Here is a 19,947-nt window from a genome sequence, read left to right as displayed (position 1 = left end):
ACACTGCCTCCACCAGAGCGAATGCCACAGCATGTCCCCAAAACACATGGACATAATGGCCTGATGTCCCAGAGACAAGAAATGTTAGAACAAGGAACGTAGCGGTACGTGATCCATAAATCACGGTTCCATTCAATCAGTATGAAGAGCAACATGTGCCTCGGTAAGATAGAAATTAAAAACAAAGGAAAATAATCGATGCCAAATGGTGGAGGGACATACCCACACTATGCCGCCCAGTGCCTCCTGGAGCCGACCTAGTCACACCTGCTGGCAACCCCTCCTGGGGTACACCAGCCCACACTGCCTGCTGTCTCTTGCTTCCTGTCTCTCTGGTAGTTACCATGCTCACAGCTGACTCGTTACTTTGGCTCCATTCTCTCTGGGACAGACGTATAGAAAGGGTTCCCCTGAACCAGGGACCCCTGACTTTTCTTCTGCACAGACAGCTCCTCCTTGGGCAGCCCCAGCCCTGTGTCCAAGTCTATATTCTACCCATCTTTGATATTCACTGTTTCCAAACTCACTTGTACTTTCCCAGCTCCAAGATTCTGCTCTGGCCATCCTTTCTGCCCCAAAGGCCCATCATCCACCTGGTAAAGCACTTTTGTGCTTCAAAGGACACTATTAAGAAACTGAAAATACAACCCACAAAATGGGAGAAAATATTTGCAAGTTGTACGTGTATATCTGATAAAGAAGTTGTATGTAGAATATATAAAGAACTCTTACAAATCAATAATAAAAAGACATAACCCAATTGAAAAATGGGCAAAGGACCCGTATAGACATTTCTCCCAAGAAGATACACAAATAGCCAAGAAGCACCTGAGCAGATCTCACGTCATGAGGCATCAGTGAAAAGCAAATCAAAACGCAGTGAGAGAGCACTTCACACCCACGAGGCTGACTATAATAAAAATGACAGACCATAACAAGTGTTGGCAAGGATGTGGAGGAATCAGAACCCTCCTACACGGCTAGCTGGCCTATAAAATGGTGCAGCCGCTTTGCAAAACAGGCTGGCAATTCCTCCAAAGGTTAAACGCAGAGTTACCATATACACATATATGACCCAGCAATTCCCTTCCTAGGAATATACTCAAGAGAAGTGAAAATATGCGTCTGCACATAAACTTGTACATGAATGTTCACATCAACATGATTCATAATAGCCAATAAGTGGAAACCACCCAACTGTCCATCAACTGTCTAATGAATACACAAAACGTGATCTATCCACACAATGGAATATTATTTAGCAATAAAAAGAAGTGCCATACAGACGCTGCTGAGACACAGGCGAACCTTAAAGACATCCCACTAAATGAAGAAGCCGTGACAACAGACCAAATGCTACACGAGTCCATTTTTACGGAATGTCCAGAATAGGCAACTCTATAGTGACAGAAAGCAACTTGTCGTTTCCCAGGGCTGGGCTTTTGGGGGGAAACGGAGAGTGACTGCTAATGGGTCTGGGACTTTCCTTTTGGGGTGATGAAAATGTCCTAAAATTGATTTGGTGATGGTTGCACAACTCTGTGACACACTAAAAATCATTGAATTATACACTTTAAATGAGTGAATTGTATGGTACGTGAATAGCTCAATAAAGTTGTTATTTAAAAAGGGGGTTGTCAACAAACTGGATCTCCGAATGACAAAAGACTGCAAATCACATCCTAGGAAGGAAAGCTGAAGAGAGTGGGAGTAAAACAGAACGACTCCAGGGAAGAAGCCATCTTCAATATTTTAAGGGCTCACACGTGGAAAGGAAATTGGATGCTCTTTGTGGCCCCGAAGCAGGCTCTGCTCCTCTGTCGGGAGAGCTCACCCCTTTTCTAATCCCCCCAATAACTCCTCCACACTCTTCACGTCTCAGCGTAACTGCCGCCGCCCTGCGATGCTCTCCCTGTCTCCCTGGCCCAATGTCTTTACAGTGTACTCTCACAGACTTCACAGCATCCCCTGTTCGTAATGTCGTATTTATTTAATGATTGGGTTACAGCCTGAGGACCTCACGAAACTTCTAGCCCCGTGAAGGGACCTTGGTGGCTCTCCAGAACTTCTCGTGGTGCCTGGCATACAGGAGGCGCTTAATAAACACTGGCTGGACGAACAGATGATTGAACCGTAACTGTGAAAAACTACAAGCTGACAGCCTCGGCAAGCGCTTTCTGAGAAGCAGCACTGCCAGCAGACGCAGTAAGGGGCCCCTGCACCTCCCTCCACGGGGACTGTTCAAGCACGTGGGGTACAGAGGTGCCGTGGCGCAGATTAAAGCACCACAGAGCTGCTCGGATGGGATTTCTTTCCCTTCCGTTTTAAAATCTCATAAACAGCTCATGAACTCTGGGAAAATCCTAAGAGGCAGATAAGAAAAGTAAGTAAATGAAATCATCCGCAATCTCTATACCAAACCACAGCCCCAGTTAGCTTCTGGACATTAGCCAGGTAGCACTTCAGTATATGGACAAACGCTACTTTACTCAGTGGGGGATGATGGGAATCTTTGTACATCTCACGTTTAATCAGAGCTCACATTTATCGGGTGTTTAATTGTGCCAGGCATTGTGCTGAACACTTCACATGCATTTGATTCTCCGGACATCTCGAGGGGTGGATACTTTCGTATCCTTCACATTTCATATTACAGGCAGGGAGCCTGGGCATTAGAGATAGCACGTCACTGTCTCAAGATCACAGACTAGCAAGTGGCAGAGCCAGATTCAGATCCCGGTCATCTGACTTCAGACTCCAAAAAAGATTCCGCTGATGTTTGTTGAGGGAATAACTGAACAAATGAATGCGTGGATGAATGTGTCCTCAACGGCCCACACTAGGAAAAACTGAGTAAGCTTCTCTTAACCAGCTGGTTGGTTCTAATCTCAGAAATGCTCTAAATTTCATGTCACTCATCTTTTCATGGGTCACTCTACCCCAAGGGGAAAACACGGGGTCATTTTAACAGCATAAAGAGCATTTCTTTGGCTCCAACTCCCACCAGCTACTGAAGAAGTCTTCCTCACGGGGAGACTCAAATATCTCCGTGGATGAGTCTCTCCGCTGCCTCCCATGGTCCAGGCTTTGGACACCCAGGGCCACCTGCAGGGCTTTCACCACGGCAGGCAGAGCCGACTCTGGGCTCCCTCCAGCCACCTGCCTCCCACACTCACTCAAGCTGACTGGCCCCCACAGCCGCTGCAATGCTGCTGTGTCCCTTTCAAAGGTATGGTGCCACCTCCCGCTGGTACAGGCGCCGCCAGTGCTGGTGCCACCACCATCATGCAAGTGCCACCCACGCTGCCAGCGCGGGGCTCACCGCCTCTGCTGCTGCTGCCATCACCTCACTGGAGCTACTGCCCACGTCAACAGCCTGAGGAGCGGGCCCGGCTCCCACCATGCTCTCAGAGTCGGGAGGCCAGTGGGGGAGCGTGGAGCTGTGGTCGTGGCTTGCTCACGCCCCAGTTAGTCATAGGCAGATGAGGCCAGACTGAGTGACAGGACATCATGAAGTACTCAAAATTACCTTCTCCTGCAAACAAAGCTTCACTCTGGACTCTCTTGGGATTTCCTGGGAGGTGACTTGGTCCCTTATGAGAACAGATTCCTGGAAAGCCCAACTCATTTCCTTCCCCAAGACACCTCTAAATCCCACATGGGGGCCAGTGGAGGTCAAGCTGGGACCTGCTTCCCTCTCCCACCCTTCTCCTCCTGCCTACTTGTAGTTGACCATGCGTCTGTCTTCTGCTACTAGGAGGTCGAGAGCCACATTTGTGGCTCATCTTTTAAAATTCACAGGACCTCATGGGATGCATTTGTGAAGTCAACTTGCCCTTGACTTTGCCCTATTTCCCTTGCAGCCCTTTTCTCAGACATATCATTCCTATTATTTTATTATATGTGTGTCTGAAAGGCAGCATAGTTTGATGGTTATGGATTGAGCGTGGTTAATATGTATACTGGAGCCATGCTGGCTGGGCTCAGATCCCACTCCGCCGCTTTCAAACTGTGTGACCTTAAACACGCCAACCTGAGCCGCAGTGTCCTCGTGGTAAAAGTGGGTTATCTACAACGGCGACTTCTTCCTGGGGTGGCAAGGATTAAATGATAACAAGTAAAAGCACTTACACTTACTGGCACCAGAAGGCACTCAATAAGAGGGAAATTTTACTATTACAATTATTATTGTTACTGAGAAGAACGTGAGATTCTGTGGTGGGGGCACAAAAGCGAGAAAGGTCAACCTAACTTGGGGGTGTCAGGAGAAGCTTTGGGGAGGAGGTGGCATAGTAAATAGGTGTTTGTAAGAAGAACAATAGGGAGAAAAGGCATTGCAAGGATAAAAAAGAGTTTGTTCAAAGGCCCTGAAGCATGCAACATCCTGACATATACAGAGAAGTGTCAGCGGATCAGCATAACCAGAGCAAGGGTTCAAGGTCAAAGCGAAGCCATAGCCAGATCTGAAAGAACCGCTGAAAAGCCTTAAACAATAGAAAAACAAAATCAGGTTTGCCTTTCAAAAAGGTTTAGGTAACATCCAACCGAACATAATTTCACCCTTCCAGGGTCACTATATTTATCACAAATGTCACTGCAGAATATTAATGCCACAAAACAGGACCTATGGTCATACACACGTTCTTTCCTCCATTCGCAAGTCTTCGAAAGTTGTTTATTTGAGTTTTAATAACTAATTGGCTTCTTTTTCTAGGCTGGTTTAGTTGCTGCAGGTTTTCCTTACCACTATTATCTTCTGGAATGATTTTTAAATACGCATCTCCCTAAGCACAAGGAGGGTCATAGGTGGCCATTTCTTAGCATGCGTGAGAGTCAGACAGCAATTATTCACCCCCCAAGTATACACACAACAGTGGCAGCTCTGCAAATCAGGACTGGGCAAGGAGCGGATGTACGAGGCAGAGCCAAGGGCGGGTCAGTGCTGGGACTGGAAGCGAAATCACCTCCCCGGAAAACAGCAGTATGAGTAAACAAAGAAGGTCACTGAAGAAAAGGAAAAAGAACTTGCGCTGTGGCATGAAAGGGAGGGACAAAAATGCAAAGTGCATCTTTTAAGGGAATTTAGTGACAAAGGAGTCCCCTGGAGGGAAAAGTTTGCGACCAGGGAACTAAACTGTTTGAATAAATCTAGAGTCATCTATTCACTTATCATTCATGAGGTCAGCCTATTAGCCAAGTCTATTAATTCTTTGTTCATAAAATGTCCTGGGTGTTGAGAAAATAACCTGACACCACAGAATAGCCTGTGCTCTCCAACCAGGAAGGACTCTGGACAACAGGAAGAGAATTCACTGCCACTGGGCACCTGATAGGTGCCAGGTATTGTCTCAGGGTGATATACATTGTCTTATTTAATCTTCACAATACTCTTTTGATAAAATCAACACATATGAACAGTCTATTTTTCTGGCCCAATGTTCATTGTCCCATATTAGAGAAAACAGAGGCAGCAGAGGAAAATGAAGCCAAAAACTTAGTTTCAGACAGACACCCATCACTTTAATCTCCCTTCTCCTCTCCCAGAACTATAACCTTTGGGTCTGATCTTAGATTTTCATAAAACAAACATTACTTTTTCAGTTCACCTTTTCCTTTTAACACAGCATTGCCCCCAAGCACCCATGTGTTAATGCTGTTGTTCCGTGTCTAACAGACCCACTAACGCGCTCGGTACACATATGTGTGTTTGTGTGTGCTCAAGTGCTGGTGTTCAATTCAGGCACACACAGGGAGTGCTGTTACCCCTCCAGGACCTGCCAGTATGTCAACACCAAATTCTGGACACAGACGACCTATCATTTTTGCATTGTAATTAGGACTGCTGAGCACCAGTGGTATTTTGCTTAATTTAAGTTGTTCAAAAAAAAAAAAAACCAGAAACAAAGAAAAGTACAAAAAATCAAAACAGAAAACAAGCTAATCATATCAACCCATCATGTGGTACTCTAAGTTAGCATGTGTTTTATGGTCAACTGAGAAATTCAACAAGCATTGTGGAAACAATTAAAGCTAGCATGAGACGTAGCGGGATCGCCATCAGTCACTCTTTGTTTCTCAGACAATAATTTTTCTCCTGAAAAAAATCAAACCAAACAGTAAATTATTTAGTGAGCACCCACTATGTGACAGGTACTCCACTGCCAGTTGAACACTAGGATTTTTCATTATTGTCTTTTCTTCTTTAAAATGTTTAAAGCACCAATCAGGATGCTGTAGCTGTTTTCTCTTCAAGCAATTTTATTATGGACGTCTCTTCAGAAATTTAACGCTTTGGTGGCTATGCAGAGTTTTCTGGGGAACTTTTTTGTTTTGTTTTGTTTTCTTCCTACTATTGTTTTTCACCTAAAACTTTCCTTTTCTTTTCCTACTCTCTGATTTTTAGGAAGAAAAAAAAAATCTAGCCATCTGGGGTCTGAGACCACTTGAAATGTCTGGGCTGGGGATTGCTAATGACCTCCCAGAGATAACCCAAATTGCTGATTTAGCAAAGCCCATTCTTGACCTTGACACAGGACAAGACAGGCAAAGGGAGCAGTGAAAGAAAAAGGATCATAGAAGCACTCAGCTCTCACCAGGTCCCCTCCCCCATTCAGCAAACACCTGGCTGAGGTGGAAAACATGACCGCTCCAACCTCCCTATTGGCACCAATTGAAGCTGTCAGCTCTCGGCTTGTCACCAGTTGCACTGGGAGGCCCCGGGCAGCCACAAGAGCCCTAATTAGGCAGAAATGACACTTCTACAACTGACCTGCCAGGACCTTTGGCAAACCATTTAACATCATTAGTTAACATTTTTTAAAAGTGTGAATGTAAATGAACAGCCAGTGGCTTTCAATGGAGTTTGTCGGTGGCATCTCCCCCCTTCCCGGCTCACTCTTTCTCTTTTTACATGAATAGTCCGCTTGTTTTCTCCAGAATTGGAGGGAGGCGCTGGGGAAAAAGGAAGAAGAGGACCAGTCCTCTGAGAGGAGAGACGTGTTAAGGCATAAACAAGCCCAGAGGAGCACAGAGACCACCTCTTCCTGCTTTAGTGTGGGCCCGGACAGATACAAGCCCCCGGGGCCAGCAGAGCAGAGCAGGGAGACAAGCCGCCCAGTAGGCTAGACCATGCCAGGTCCCCTCTACAAGCCACACCTGTGAGCGTGGACAGCGACCATTCTGAGTTTTGGGTGGGCAGGAAACGATTTGTTTTCTGATTCCAGTGCCTCTGAAATACCCTTTCATTCACACCTCTCACCATTTGTTGGCATTCTGAACAAGCTGATGTTTTGCAGCAGTTTAGCCAGTATCTTACGAGTACTTAAGAGTACCCATTTTTAAGGTACCGAGTTCCTCTCCAAAGGAATGAATTTCTAGGGTAACCATTTCAGGGGCTGGTTTGATATGTACACAGATTAGCTCATTTCCTACCTGAAGCAGTTACTTCCCGCCTTGAATCACACTTCATTTTGTTCTTTGCTGTACACCCACAGAATCCGTACACGCCAACACTCTCCATCTGTAGGGGTGGGAAAGAGTTTCACAGTGAAAATGTCACTTTGTGTTTCCATGCTGCTCTCAAATCCTGCTGCTTGACAGCTGAAAAGGCAGCATGGGGTACAAGGTAAGGTTTGTGTGAGCGGCAGAGGGTCCCTGAGGAGCCTCTGCACCTACCACCTACTTCTGTATGGCCCTGGGCTGGGCGAGGGTGGGGGCAGGGGTGGAGGGTGCCCTAAGTCTTAGACGTTTTCATCTGTAAGACAGAGGTAATGCCTCACTATTTCAAGTGAAGGGGGAAAAGATAGATGGAAATACCATGAAAACTGGAAAGCGCTGTGTAAAGGTAAGGAACTGCAGACCAATAAGAGCGGCTGAAACTGAGGAACCATGCCAGGTTCACACCTATTATTATATTTATCTTGGAGAGATGAAATTGAGACTCTGTCCTCTTTGCTTCCCAGGGCACAGTCGACAAAGCCACCACACCAACCAGCAAGCATGTCCCAGGTTCCCTCCCTGTCTTCCCAACCTCCGCTCCTGCTTATTCTCAGAAGGGTTGAGTACTACAAAGAAAAGTGCATGCACGCAAAGCACATTCCTAAAACATACGATTATATTAGCTACCGTGTTTCCCCCCCAAAATAAGACCTAACCGGAAATAAGCCCTAACATGATTTTTCAGGAGGACATCCCCTGAACATAAACTCTAATGCGTCTTTTGGAACAAACCTTAATATAAGACCCGGTCTTATTTTCGGGGAAACACAGTATTTTGCCTCTCTGCTGGATCCTAAAGAGTACAAGAGGGGAAGCATGTCTTGTCCAACTCCGGACTTCTGGAAGCCCTGAGAACAGCAGTGGGTACACAGTAGATGATGCACAATAAATGTTTACTCAGCTTCTAACAGTTGGAATGTGTGCTTTGGGAGAGCAGCGCACACTCTGAATTTGGAGAGTTTTACTTGCCCCTGATTTAAAGATGAGTAAAATCAAGCGGGCAGCGTGTGGTGGAGGATGCCTGTAACTGGTCATGAGAGAGAAGGAAAAAAAAACAATCTTAGTTTGGGGCAGAAAGCGAGAGAAAATACTGGAAAACGTCCTTAATAACAGTAAATGGGAAAGGGAGAGAGAACAGCTCACTGTGATGGAGCATTTAGTGCTTTTAAGCTAAATACCTCAGCATATTAAGCAAATAGAGAAAAGCCAGCTAGAAGATGTCAGCAAATTGAGGCGAACAGTGCTCAGAAAGCCGATAGGAGGTGTCTGGCTCTGACCCCTTTTCCCATCACATGCCTGGTCCTCGCCTGCTTGTTTAGTGTTGCCTCTGCTCTCCAGCTGCGGGGCTTATTGAAAAGCTCTTGCTCCCTGGCTGGTTTTGGCACATTTTCTGCAGGTGCCTCCTACTGCGTCCACAATGGGCTGCTAGGGAGGTTTAGACCTGTCAACAGCTACAGGGGAGGGGATGGCGGTGCTGGAGGGAGCACAGCCATTGTCTTAAAGGGCCAGTGACATTGTGCGCCACCAAGGAGCTTGCAGCACCTGCTAATGAGATGAATCCTTTCTCCTGCTCTCTCTTACTCTCTTTAATGATTTAACTTGATCGCTTTGGTTCCTTTATGGAAGGGGAATTGCTCCATTGATCATATAAAGTAATTGGCTGTAAAACATTGCTCTGCCACGAAAACTACTTCCCTGGCTGAAAATGTCACAGCAATTGAAAAGCTCTTAGCCCAGTTCAAGAATGAGGTTACTCCAGAGAACAGGCTTTACATATGTCCCTGAGTACTTGCATGTTCCCGAGGGTTACAAGTTTGGGGTGTGACTAATGGATATTTAAGACAGAGAATTTCCCTTCCTGTAGCATAGTATGATTTTGTGTGAGGTTGTGGGACACGAGCCAAACTAAACTTAAAAACTCCCTTAACCCTAAAATTAGATTGTTCGGGGAAAGAAATTATTTTCTTAATCACCCATGTCATTCTCTTCTCAGGAGCTATGAATTTGGAAGGACGCCCGCGTGGGTCAAGTGTGATTTAGGAGGGCGTGCCCATTCTCATCACACAAGAAGACAACATCTTTGTCTAGCAGGTAGCAGGGGCCTTGGGTTAGGAAAGGAATGATGCTCTAATTGTTTAAGATTTGCTGATTTTTCAGACTTGTCACTTGGCGGCAGCAGTGACACACGGTGGGAATAGGGACCACACACTTAAGTAGTTTTCATAAATACCTTAATAGTCATTGCCACACCAATGTGAGGGAGTAATTCACCTGGGGAAAAATCACTTTGTCGTGGGCATGAACCTGCCAGTGAAATAAACAGCCGTTAGTGATGGTTTCATTTTCCTCTGACAGCTGAAAGCCTAGGTTCACATCTGAATAAAGAGCCAGAGACTTTTTTCAATTTTATTGGTGGGAAGCTCCACTTGCTAAATGTCGTGCTGCCACGTTACTAACGTTACTAATTCGGGAACAAAGCTTCAGGTGAATCGCCTTCCCACAGGATGAACCACGAATATTTTTGCAGCTGATGAAGTAAGCAGGAAACGTGTTTATTATTGTACTTTTTTAAAAAGCCAAAAACATCTGCCTGCCTACTTGACAAACAAGAACATAGAGAATTCAGCTATAAAAAAGCTATTTAAAATGATAAATTTGAAGAAAGCCACAGAATTTTTTACATATAAACCTTCTGAAAGGTCATGGTACAAGTTTCATAACTTGTGAGCGCAGCACTTTTTTTCTTAGAATTTAGAAATTTTGGATTTTAGATCTTTAAATCTTGTAGTATTATCAGAACATACAGATATCCAGTTAAGGCAGTTACACATATTATACCAAAATATGCTGTATATAATAAAAGCTATTTTTCCATTACCTACTCACATAGTGAAATTTTTTGAATCCTTTAAATCTATTAAATAAATTCCTGAATATGAAGAATTATGTTGACAGTATTTCACCAACAACTGGAGTATTTTCATGGGAAGGGGAGTAAAGTTTGTGCTTATGTAGCTTTATGGGGAGGTCTTTTGGGGGGGGATCTGTAAAATGAGGGTGTGGAATTAAATGACCCCAAAAGTTCTGCCTGGTTTTATGATTTCCTTATCTATAAAAATGATTTCCATAATGGCGAATAGATGAGCAGTAAATATGACCACACAGGTATTTCTAGCAGCTTTGCCTATTAGCTAGGCAGTCAACACAAAGTAAAAGTGAGTTGAGTTTAAGCCCCGGCAGCCAAGACTAAGAGAGTCCGAGCTACCAAGGCTAGAATCCCAAACCGCCTTATAAATAACCTCTGGGGAGAAGGAATACACAGGGAAGGTGGTATTTGCAGGGAGCGGGGACCGGGGGCGGGGAGGGGGGGCAGAAAGTGGCCACCGGTCCTCTGCAAGAACTCCCAGAGTGAGAGTATGAGTGGACGGTGTTAAAACCATTCACTGTATTTCTGCAGTGTGGGGAAAGGAAAACATTTGAAGAGGAGAAAAACAATTCCAAAAAGCACACCACCAGTCAAATCTGACAGCAGCCATAAGGCTGGTTTCATTTTTGCATCATCTGATTTAGTTGCACACGATGCAAGAGTCTGATTAAAACTCCAAGGGTCAGAGACAACAAAACGGGGCATCTGTAGTCTTATAACTAATGGGGTTCTTTGTAACACAGTTTAAACCACCTGACTTCATGAAGTAGAAATTCACCTTGAGTTACATTTGTTTGAACTTCACACTAAAATGGATGTGCTGGGCATGCATTTAACAATAAAAGAATGCATTTTGAAATGCTGCATCACTCCTGCACCCATGCACACCTAACTAATGAAATGTGTACAGGATGATAAGAAGTATACCCTGGGCTAAAATGCAACCTGAAGAGTAAGAGCCAACACTCTTCATAATCAGACTTGTAAATTTACTTACTGGGTGAGAGCCCCAGACCTTTCAACCTGAGCCCTTTATTTCCTTAGTGTTTACATTTTGTTACGGACATGTATCTCACCCACTCAAAGGTAACACACAAAAATGTTAATCCTTTTTATACTTAAATAAAAAGTTAACATCAGGCTTGATAGATAAACAGTACCTGTTGAAATGCCTGTATTACATATGTAACGGTGTTCTTACTTTCCAGTTAAAAAATGATGTCAATTTGAACATTGGTTTATAGCTGCTGAATTAATATAGAACCACTGGCTATAGGAAGAAAAAGAACTTACTATTTTATCCCTTGGTAGGAGGCCAGGAACATTTGAAATGAACATTTCAGCTGCAGTTCGTATGACTAAGTCGGACACGACCAGAGCTAGACAAGTACAGACCTCACTCCCCTCCCCCAGGAAGAGCCTGCTTCCACTGTTTTGTTTCCTGCAATCTTCATAGAATTACATGCTGCAAAGTTTCCTTTTCTTCAAAAGTCAGAAAGCACTAAGCAGCCGAAGGAGTGTTCCCATACTGTTTTTCTCCAGTTTGTTTGATACAGGATCCCAGCCCCTTTCCACCAATCATATCCTTCCAGAGTTACTTCTTATTTTAAAACACCCAACTGAAAAAGAGCCACGTTAGTAACAGCACACATATGACGGGTCCAAAGGACCAGCTGTAGATGCCTACTACAAAAAAAAAAAAAAAAACCCTTAAACTTTTACCTACACGTTTTGTCAAAAACAGATGAGATGGGACGGCATGCAGGGTACAGCCCTAATGCCTGACACGGAGAGCAAGGTGAGTCTCTCAGTAACACAGTAATCAAATGGGCTGACCCAGATGTGACAGCTGAGCCTTAATCCCAGAGGGACAAGCATGTGCGTGACGTTCACTGATCCACTAGCTAGGGTCTACCTAGTTTTGTGCTTTTTTTCTTAGCATTAGAGCTGGAAAAAGAGTGAAAAGTTCAAGGCATGCCCCTCCTGAGTTAGAGTCAAACCCAGACAACGTATACAAGGAGAAGATAAAAACAGTTATTTTTAGTGTTGTTTTTTTTAAAAAAAAAGGCGATTGCTTTTGTTCTCATATAACAAACACTTAGAGATAAAGTCTATTGCAAATATAAATTAAAAGAGATCTTATAATTTTGTAATTCATTTTGCTTGCATTTCCTGCTTTTGCACATTTATCATCTCTAAAAAGAAAACTAACTTTCCATCAATAGATTTATGAGAAATACACAGAAAAACTATTAATTGAACAGATAATATTTTCCTTGCAAGGGTCTTGGTTAAGAATTCAAAACGGCTGTATTTTCTGTAAAGTAACAAATGATACATAGGACAATATTTATTCTAAAGCGTATAAACTGATAAACCATACATCTTACTTATTTCAAATATCATACTTTAAGAGTTGTTTTTGTTCTTTACAAAACAGTCTTTGATTCTTACCCTACAAAAGACAATCTTGGATTCTGTATTCTCAACAGCAGCACGGGAACTTTCTTTTCCCTTATATCCTGTCAGCCTGGCTATGAAGAAAAGAAAGCATCTGTGATTGGGCACCACAGTTCAGGTCAGATCCACAAGTTCATAAAAATTCCAACAAGTGTTAGCATGGAATAATTTTACATCAAAAAGAAATCTGGTACTACGTCTCTCAAAAAGAAACTCTACTTTTACAATTTTAGAGGTAGAAAAATTCTTTAGAAAGTATAGATATCTAAAGTGAACTGAGATGTCTCTTCTGCAGGAAAAGCCCTACCTCATGAGTTTGTTTCACAATCTTCTCTATTTTCAAATCGCCACTAAAAGTTCTAAGACTAGGGTGCAAATATTTGGCCATGAACTTTGGGAAAGATGGGTTACCTAGAATAATAGCTCAGGGATCTCTGAAATCACTCGGTTGTTCAAAAATCAATTCAAATTTTTACAACAGTCTCACAGTAGCTGTTGCAAGGGCAGCTCCTTCAGGGAGTTTTGCAAGTTCTTACAAAGGCAGTGACAGAGAGTGGATCCTGGATTATTCGCGTGGCTTCCTTTGGCAGTATCTCTATGCAGACAAAAAGAAATGGAGATCAGGGCAGGCACCTAGATGCTTCTATTGCAAACTTCACTTTTGCCTCAATTATTTTTTTCAAGTGACAGTGCCATCACACAAAATAATCCTAGTATAAAGTATTAACTCAGTAGTACAATCTGAGTACTACTGTGTTAGATTATCCTGCACTTGCCTTTTCCTTCCTATCCCCAAACTGTAGCCCTGAAAATACAGTTATGCCGACTGGAGCCCAAGCTAAAGGCAGGCATCATCAATAACATTAAAATTTCCAATTTAGAAATAACATTTTAGTCTTTCATCTTTACTACCTCTCTCTTTCGAGTATTAATGGCAATGCTATTTTTCTGAGATATTGATTGGTATCATTACTACTTTTATTCCTATAACATCCACCTAAGGTGCTGAATGCACAATTTCAAATTATAATAATTTTATTATTTAATTAAAAACAGGATCTATGATCGCTTGTTAACATACAATACAATTCTGTTTATTTTTTAAAATTGAACAGAAATTTAATCGAACACATTAGGTTGGCATTAGAGATTCGTTCACAAGTGTTACCCTAAATAATTTTGCTAAGTACATAGGGCTCCAATGATAATAATTTATATGATTGTTATATATGAAAGAGACGCAGTTAAATCAAATCAATATTGAGAAATTTGCCTAGAATGATTTTATTCACTAAATATTCCTGGGAATTTATTTACTCCCCCAAGTCACAATTTTTCAAGAAATAATTCTCTGCATCTGTGACTAGTATGCTTTTTAAATATTCAAAGAATTAAAATTCTCCAGCTTCTTAAACCAGACCAAAAAAAAAAAAAAAAAAAGGCAAATCAAGGGGAAAAAAAGAGAAAATAACAACAAAAAAACCCCTACAATTTGCCAATAATGAATGTAAAAGAGTCAAGACCTAAATTTTTGACCACTGAATTTTTTAAATCCCCCAAATAATTTTTTGAAGGTTTAACATTACCATAAGATTCATGACCAGGCCTGAAGAAATCATCAGTTATAAAGGCAGAGACAATCTTTCCATTTTGCTAATAAGAAATAGATAATTCCTCTTAAGCAGATTAACTTAAAGTACATTTTCAGGGAAGCTAAAATCCCCTTCAATCAGATTCTTAAGTTTAATTACAAAAGTCAAACAATTTATTAGCTCTCATTCAAGCACAACAACTCTCGGGAGCCAGGAGACAAACCAAATCAATATTTGCACCAGTAACAGAGAAAACATTTTAGCCAAGACTTGAGAAAACATCTAACTGGCCCTCTTAACTGGGATTCTTCCTCCCTCTCTTCTTTGCTGCCCCCTATGTGGAAAATATGTTTAACATTCTCTTCATTCACAATAAACGCAATTACCGTTTTTATTTTGCTACATTTATATTAAGAAAAGAAGTACAAATTAAAAAGCCTGGCTTTTGTAGGATATTTTATATGTATTCATTTTGCTTTATTAGCCCCCGTAATTATGTCACAAAAATACTCTTAAGTTGTTATCTACTTCTATAAAGTTAAAAAAACTATCTATTTAAAAATGGCAAAACAGCTTGCTAAAGAATTTCTTTGGCCTGATTTTTTTCCTTTTCTCTTTACTGTCTGCACTCACTTAGATAATTGCCCTACTTCCAGTTTTAGTCTGCCTATATAAAAATTGTGTGTCTATACCCTGAAAAATACCAATTAAACTGCCAGCGGTTCCATCTCCAACAGCATCTTTGGTCTTCAGTGTCAAAGCCCTTTGGACAAATGACCGGAAAGCTAAATCTAAAACAGCCTTTGACTGGATACCAGCTTTGAACACTCACTTTACGACTATGGCTCCAGCCTTCTGCCTTATTTGGGAAGCAAGAAATAACACATCGACTTTATAATTCACACAAATGGTAAAGGTTAAAATAAAAGTGAAAGATTACCAGAGGGTTTGATTACCTCCAAATGTCACTAATATTGTTCTAAGGGGGATGGGGAGGGAGAGGGGGAGTTTCCCTTACCATTTAATTCGATTCCATCCAAATTCCTGTATAAAGCTAAACAAAGGTTTTCAGACAAATACTGCAAGGTTGTTTAAAAATGCTACGTTTTCCTTTTCCTTAATTTCTTTGGTAATAATTACATCATTTACTGTGTGTTGGGCATACTAGGAAGAAAGTCACATGGATTTTTGAATTTAATCTCATAGCAATCCTATGAAATTGAAAATATCAGCCAATGGGGAAACGGACTCACAGAAGTTAAGTAACCTGTAGAAGATCACGCAGCTGGGGATTGGAGGAACCAGAACTTGAACCCATGGGGCCTGATTCAAAAACCCAATACTTCTAGGCCATCTTGGCTGTATGTGTTATTAAACCAATCCTGGGTGAAGCCTTAGCCATTCTGTTTCTGACATGACCCATGAAGAAATCTTTTAGAGCTCTGCTTTCAACCTTAGCTGTACATTAGTATCACATATAAAAAATACATATGCTTGGGCTCCACCCCCTAGAGATTCCGATTTAATAGGTCTGGGGTAGGGCCCAGGCATCTGTATTTTTCAATATTACAGCAGAGAAGAAAACAGATAATCCTTTTCTTCATGGTTCTGGTAGAATTCTCGTAGAATCCTCAGGTGATTCTATTGTGCAGCCCAGACTGAGAACCAGTGAAGGAGAGAGCAATGCCACTTATCCAAGCTCCTTTCTCCAAGCCCTCAAGGTGAGCAACTCGACTGGCAGAGAATGGGCAAGAGTCTAGCAAATAGCTGACACGAGACAGTAGAATCTGACGAAGAGGTCTCGATCTCAGATGCAGTGAAGCACAGTGGGAAATGCATGGGCACTGGAGTCAGCCGCACTTGGTCAAATTCCATCTCCACTACTAATTAGCTGTGTAACCTTGGGCCAATTGCCTGACTTTTGTGGTTGCTTTGCCGACTCAATCAAGTGATATAAGGAATGCCCCGGGCACATAAAAGTGCTCCATCAATGGTGGTTGCTGCTGCGGTTTCTCTTGTGGTTTCTCAGTGGTGATGACTACTGATGGGTGGCATTAGTAATGAAAAAAATCAAATTACAAAAAAAGCATTTTTTATTAGTTACGTAGGTCCTACTTTTATTACTTAGCATTGAATTTGCAGCTATTTATGTTGCAATTAGCTTGACAATCATATTTCTCATTCGTGACAACTGGGTGCGCAAGGGTAACCCCCATTCTCTAGATGAGGAAAAGGCAACATTCCCAACTATTCTGTCTCCAATTTCTATGATTAAAGACACCTGCAATCATGTTCATTAGTTCCCTATGAAAAATGATATTGAACACAGATGGCAAATGCAGAAAAGAAAAATTAACAAGCACTTGATAGCAACCCCAAAATAACATCTAAATAATCACTTCTGAACATTAAAATCATGGCAAGCTGTGGTGCTTAAGTTCCAATTTATATAAAAGTATTGGAAAGGATGAAGGAAAAATGAACAAATACATTTTTCTTTATTCTCATTCATTTAGGAAATGTCTGACACAGATTAGAAAGTCGATTTGAAATGCAGATGGAAGAATGGTTAATTTCCTCCATGAAGGGTCTTCCATTAGCAGGGAGAAATACACTAATATGTCCTGATATTTTATCTTGAATCAGAGCTACAAAGCAGAAGAGATCTAAGAGAGACTCAGTTCAGAGGTTCTCAATCAAGGTTCCCAAGAACCCCGTGGACTGTGGGCAAGGGTCCCACAATTTCAAATGTACACCAAACACACTCCCAACATTTACTATTCTTTGTCATATGTCCAGTTTCCATGAATGAAATACAGTGTCTCTAAACATACTGCTGAGTTCACTATACATAACCACTATCACATGGGGTGGGGTGGGGGTGGGGCCTCAATTCTTTTGTTGTTAAAAAGGAATCTTCATGCTCAAAAAGGTTAGGAAACACTGATCTAGTCCAACCCCCTTGTTTTGCTGAATAGATCCTAGATCTTGGGGAGAGCTGGATTACAATCTAGGTTTTCAAACACCAGACAAATAGTCCTGCTCCCACACCATACATCTCTTCTGATGAGAAGTTAACAGTCATGGCTGTGTCCTCTTTCTAATATCTCTCCTCTTTCTAAAAAAGGAGAGTACAGTCCTACCCTCCCTCACTGGATATGTTCCATAGTTTTCTACCTTCTGAACCTTTCCTTTCCTTCTCTTTCTTTCCCTCCCTCCTCAACTTCCCGGTTAGGTCCTTAGTTCAAGAGGAATTTTTCCCTTTCCTTCCAAAAGATTGATCTGTTGTTATTCAACTTTAAATTCTTTGTGGATATCGTTTATCTGTATCTTCAGTCCCCCTTTCCTCTGGGATACCAGTGCTCAAGCTGTACACATCTAAAACCAAATGCATCCTATTCCCCTCAACAAAACCAGATCACTCTCATTTATCCCATTTCTGTCAACTGTAACAGAATTCTACAAGCTATCCTCAATGGAGCCATCTTCGGTTTCCCAACCTCACATCCAATCATTCAAAGTGATTTTCTTCCTTCCTATTATCTCATCCTTCTTTTCCTATTGCTACCATTATATCTCTGCTATTTTTTTTTTTACCTGGGTCTTCCTGTTTTTGTATAACCAAACATCCATCGAGCCCACGTACTGCTGCCAGTTAACTTCCTAAAACACCACTTTCATCTTCCCGATCCTATATTCAGAAATTTGGGATTGCTTCCTACTCTTAGGGAATGGTATTCCAGTTCCTTCACCATCTCACCTCAGACTACTTTTCCATCCTTATTTGTCACTATTGTTAAAAATAAACCCTTTGCTCCAGCTAGCCTCATTATTCACCCAACTCCAAAACATTTGATTGTGAGTTAAGTATTTATGAAGCATTTATTATGTGTTAAATCCATTCATTCATTCAACGAGTACTTACTGAGCATCTATTCTGTCAGGTAATGTACTGATACTGGGGAGGCAAAGGTGAGGAAGACATACCAGTCCCTTCATGTAACTTAGAGGCAAATGGGTTACAGAGAGGAGACTCTGACACATGGTGGTCCCAGCCCAGGACACTTCCAATCTCCCATTATGGGGAAGGAGTTCAGAAGAAAGCAAGGGCTCAGTGAGGAGAGCTGGAGTGTGGAGCATGGCTTCTTTGAAGAAGTGGGACTCAAATGTACCAGAGATGGGGGTGCCTTCTGTGCAGGGGGATATGAGGAAAGGCACAAAGGCGGAATGGAAACAACAGCGGCAAGAGCACGGGCCTATTCTGTACACGGGTTCATTCAACACTAGTCAGCAGGGCACATGCTCTGTCCCTCTGCAGTGGACGTGAGAACGAATAGCTCGGCTCCTATCATGATGTCCACCAAGCAAGGAGGTAAGGCAGGCCCATGGTGATCTATCACACCCCGAAAGTGAGAGCTTCCATTAGAGATTCGGAGAAAACACTGAGGGAATTCAGAAGGAGGTGCATGTCTGGGTCCCTATGACAGTATTTATAGTATGGATGAAAGGGGGCTACCTACTTAACCTGACAAACCCTGAGACCGAAAGTAGTATCACAGGGTGGACTGTATGTAAAAATTCATTAACTAAAAGTGGGTCATGGTGGGTAGTCACATCCTAAGCCTGTGGTATCCTTGATACAGGTCAACCTGCAACTTTAAAATTCTCTATTGTCTTTGTGAATTTAAGATAACATACTTTTGAAATGTCAGAGTAATATTCTTTTCCAGACCCCTCGAAGGTGCAACCTCCTGCACCAGAGCACGAGACCACATCGTTTTCTTGTTGCCCACATACCATCTCTCTGTGCTATAACCATTAACCATCCTGTGCCCACCAATGTCAAGAAGTAATTGTCTCTGTTTTGCTTTTTATCCAATCTGAGATTTCCCAGCTTTGCTTTTTCCCGCCCGCTTACCACTAACGAAATTTCATGGAACCCTCCTTATGCATAAAATAAACTGCAAAACTCTCCTTCTCCTGAGCATTTTCTCAATCTGTTGAGATTCTTCTTCCTGGCAGTTGTCATCAGTTTGGCTCAAATAGACTATTATAAGACCTTTTCTTTGGCTGGGCGTTCTTTCATCGACAATAAAGTCAAAAATTTTTATACATCTATTGAACATAACTATCTTGTTTCAAAGTGATTTCTCACTCACTTTCTCATTTTATCCTAAAGGTAGAGTAGGTAAGCCCATGTTTTCCAGATGAGCAAAGTGCCGCATAGATATTTGAAGTGATCTGCTTAGGTCAGGAACACAAACGGGCAAGAATAGCACAAGAACACCCGTGTGCACCCCCGCCCGTTCCTGCAGCATTAGTATCTAGAGCAGAGGGCGCCCATTAAGAAGTCCTATGATTGTCTCTGACAGCTGGTAGGTGCGATGAAGCCAAGCAGGCAGTATTTAAAATGGCAGGACGCAGGCATCCTGAGAAGGTTCTGGAGAGGGTGCGTGACCCAGTGGGAGGTCT

At 42.3% G+C, this 19,947-nt stretch overlaps 1 protein-coding gene across 6 annotated transcripts in view; it reads right to left on the bottom strand.

The window, feature by feature from the left end:
• The window catches only part of HSPA12A (heat shock protein family A (Hsp70) member 12A), a 139,132-nt gene that overhangs the window by 117,540 nt on the left and 1,645 nt on the right, over positions 1-19,947 (bottom strand). For 5 of the 6 annotated variants that reach the window (XM_081074992.1, XM_081074988.1, XM_081074994.1 and 2 more), the window contains exon 2: positions 7,432-7,519. In XM_081074992.1, the coding sequence (XP_080931118.1) occupies positions 7,432-7,519 (88 nt within the window). Of the gene's footprint in view, positions 1-7,431; positions 7,520-8,229; positions 8,252-19,947 lie in introns of those variants that run through there. The other variant, XM_081074989.1, reaches the window with a different exon arrangement.

Source organism: Rhinolophus hipposideros, assembly GCF_964194185.1.
Source record: "Rhinolophus hipposideros genome assembly, chromosome: 15".
Lineage (NCBI taxonomy): Eukaryota > Metazoa > Chordata > Mammalia > Chiroptera > Rhinolophidae > Rhinolophus > Rhinolophus hipposideros.
Note: the sequence above shows the minus strand (reverse complement) of the source record. Positions and strands in the feature narration are given on the sequence as shown.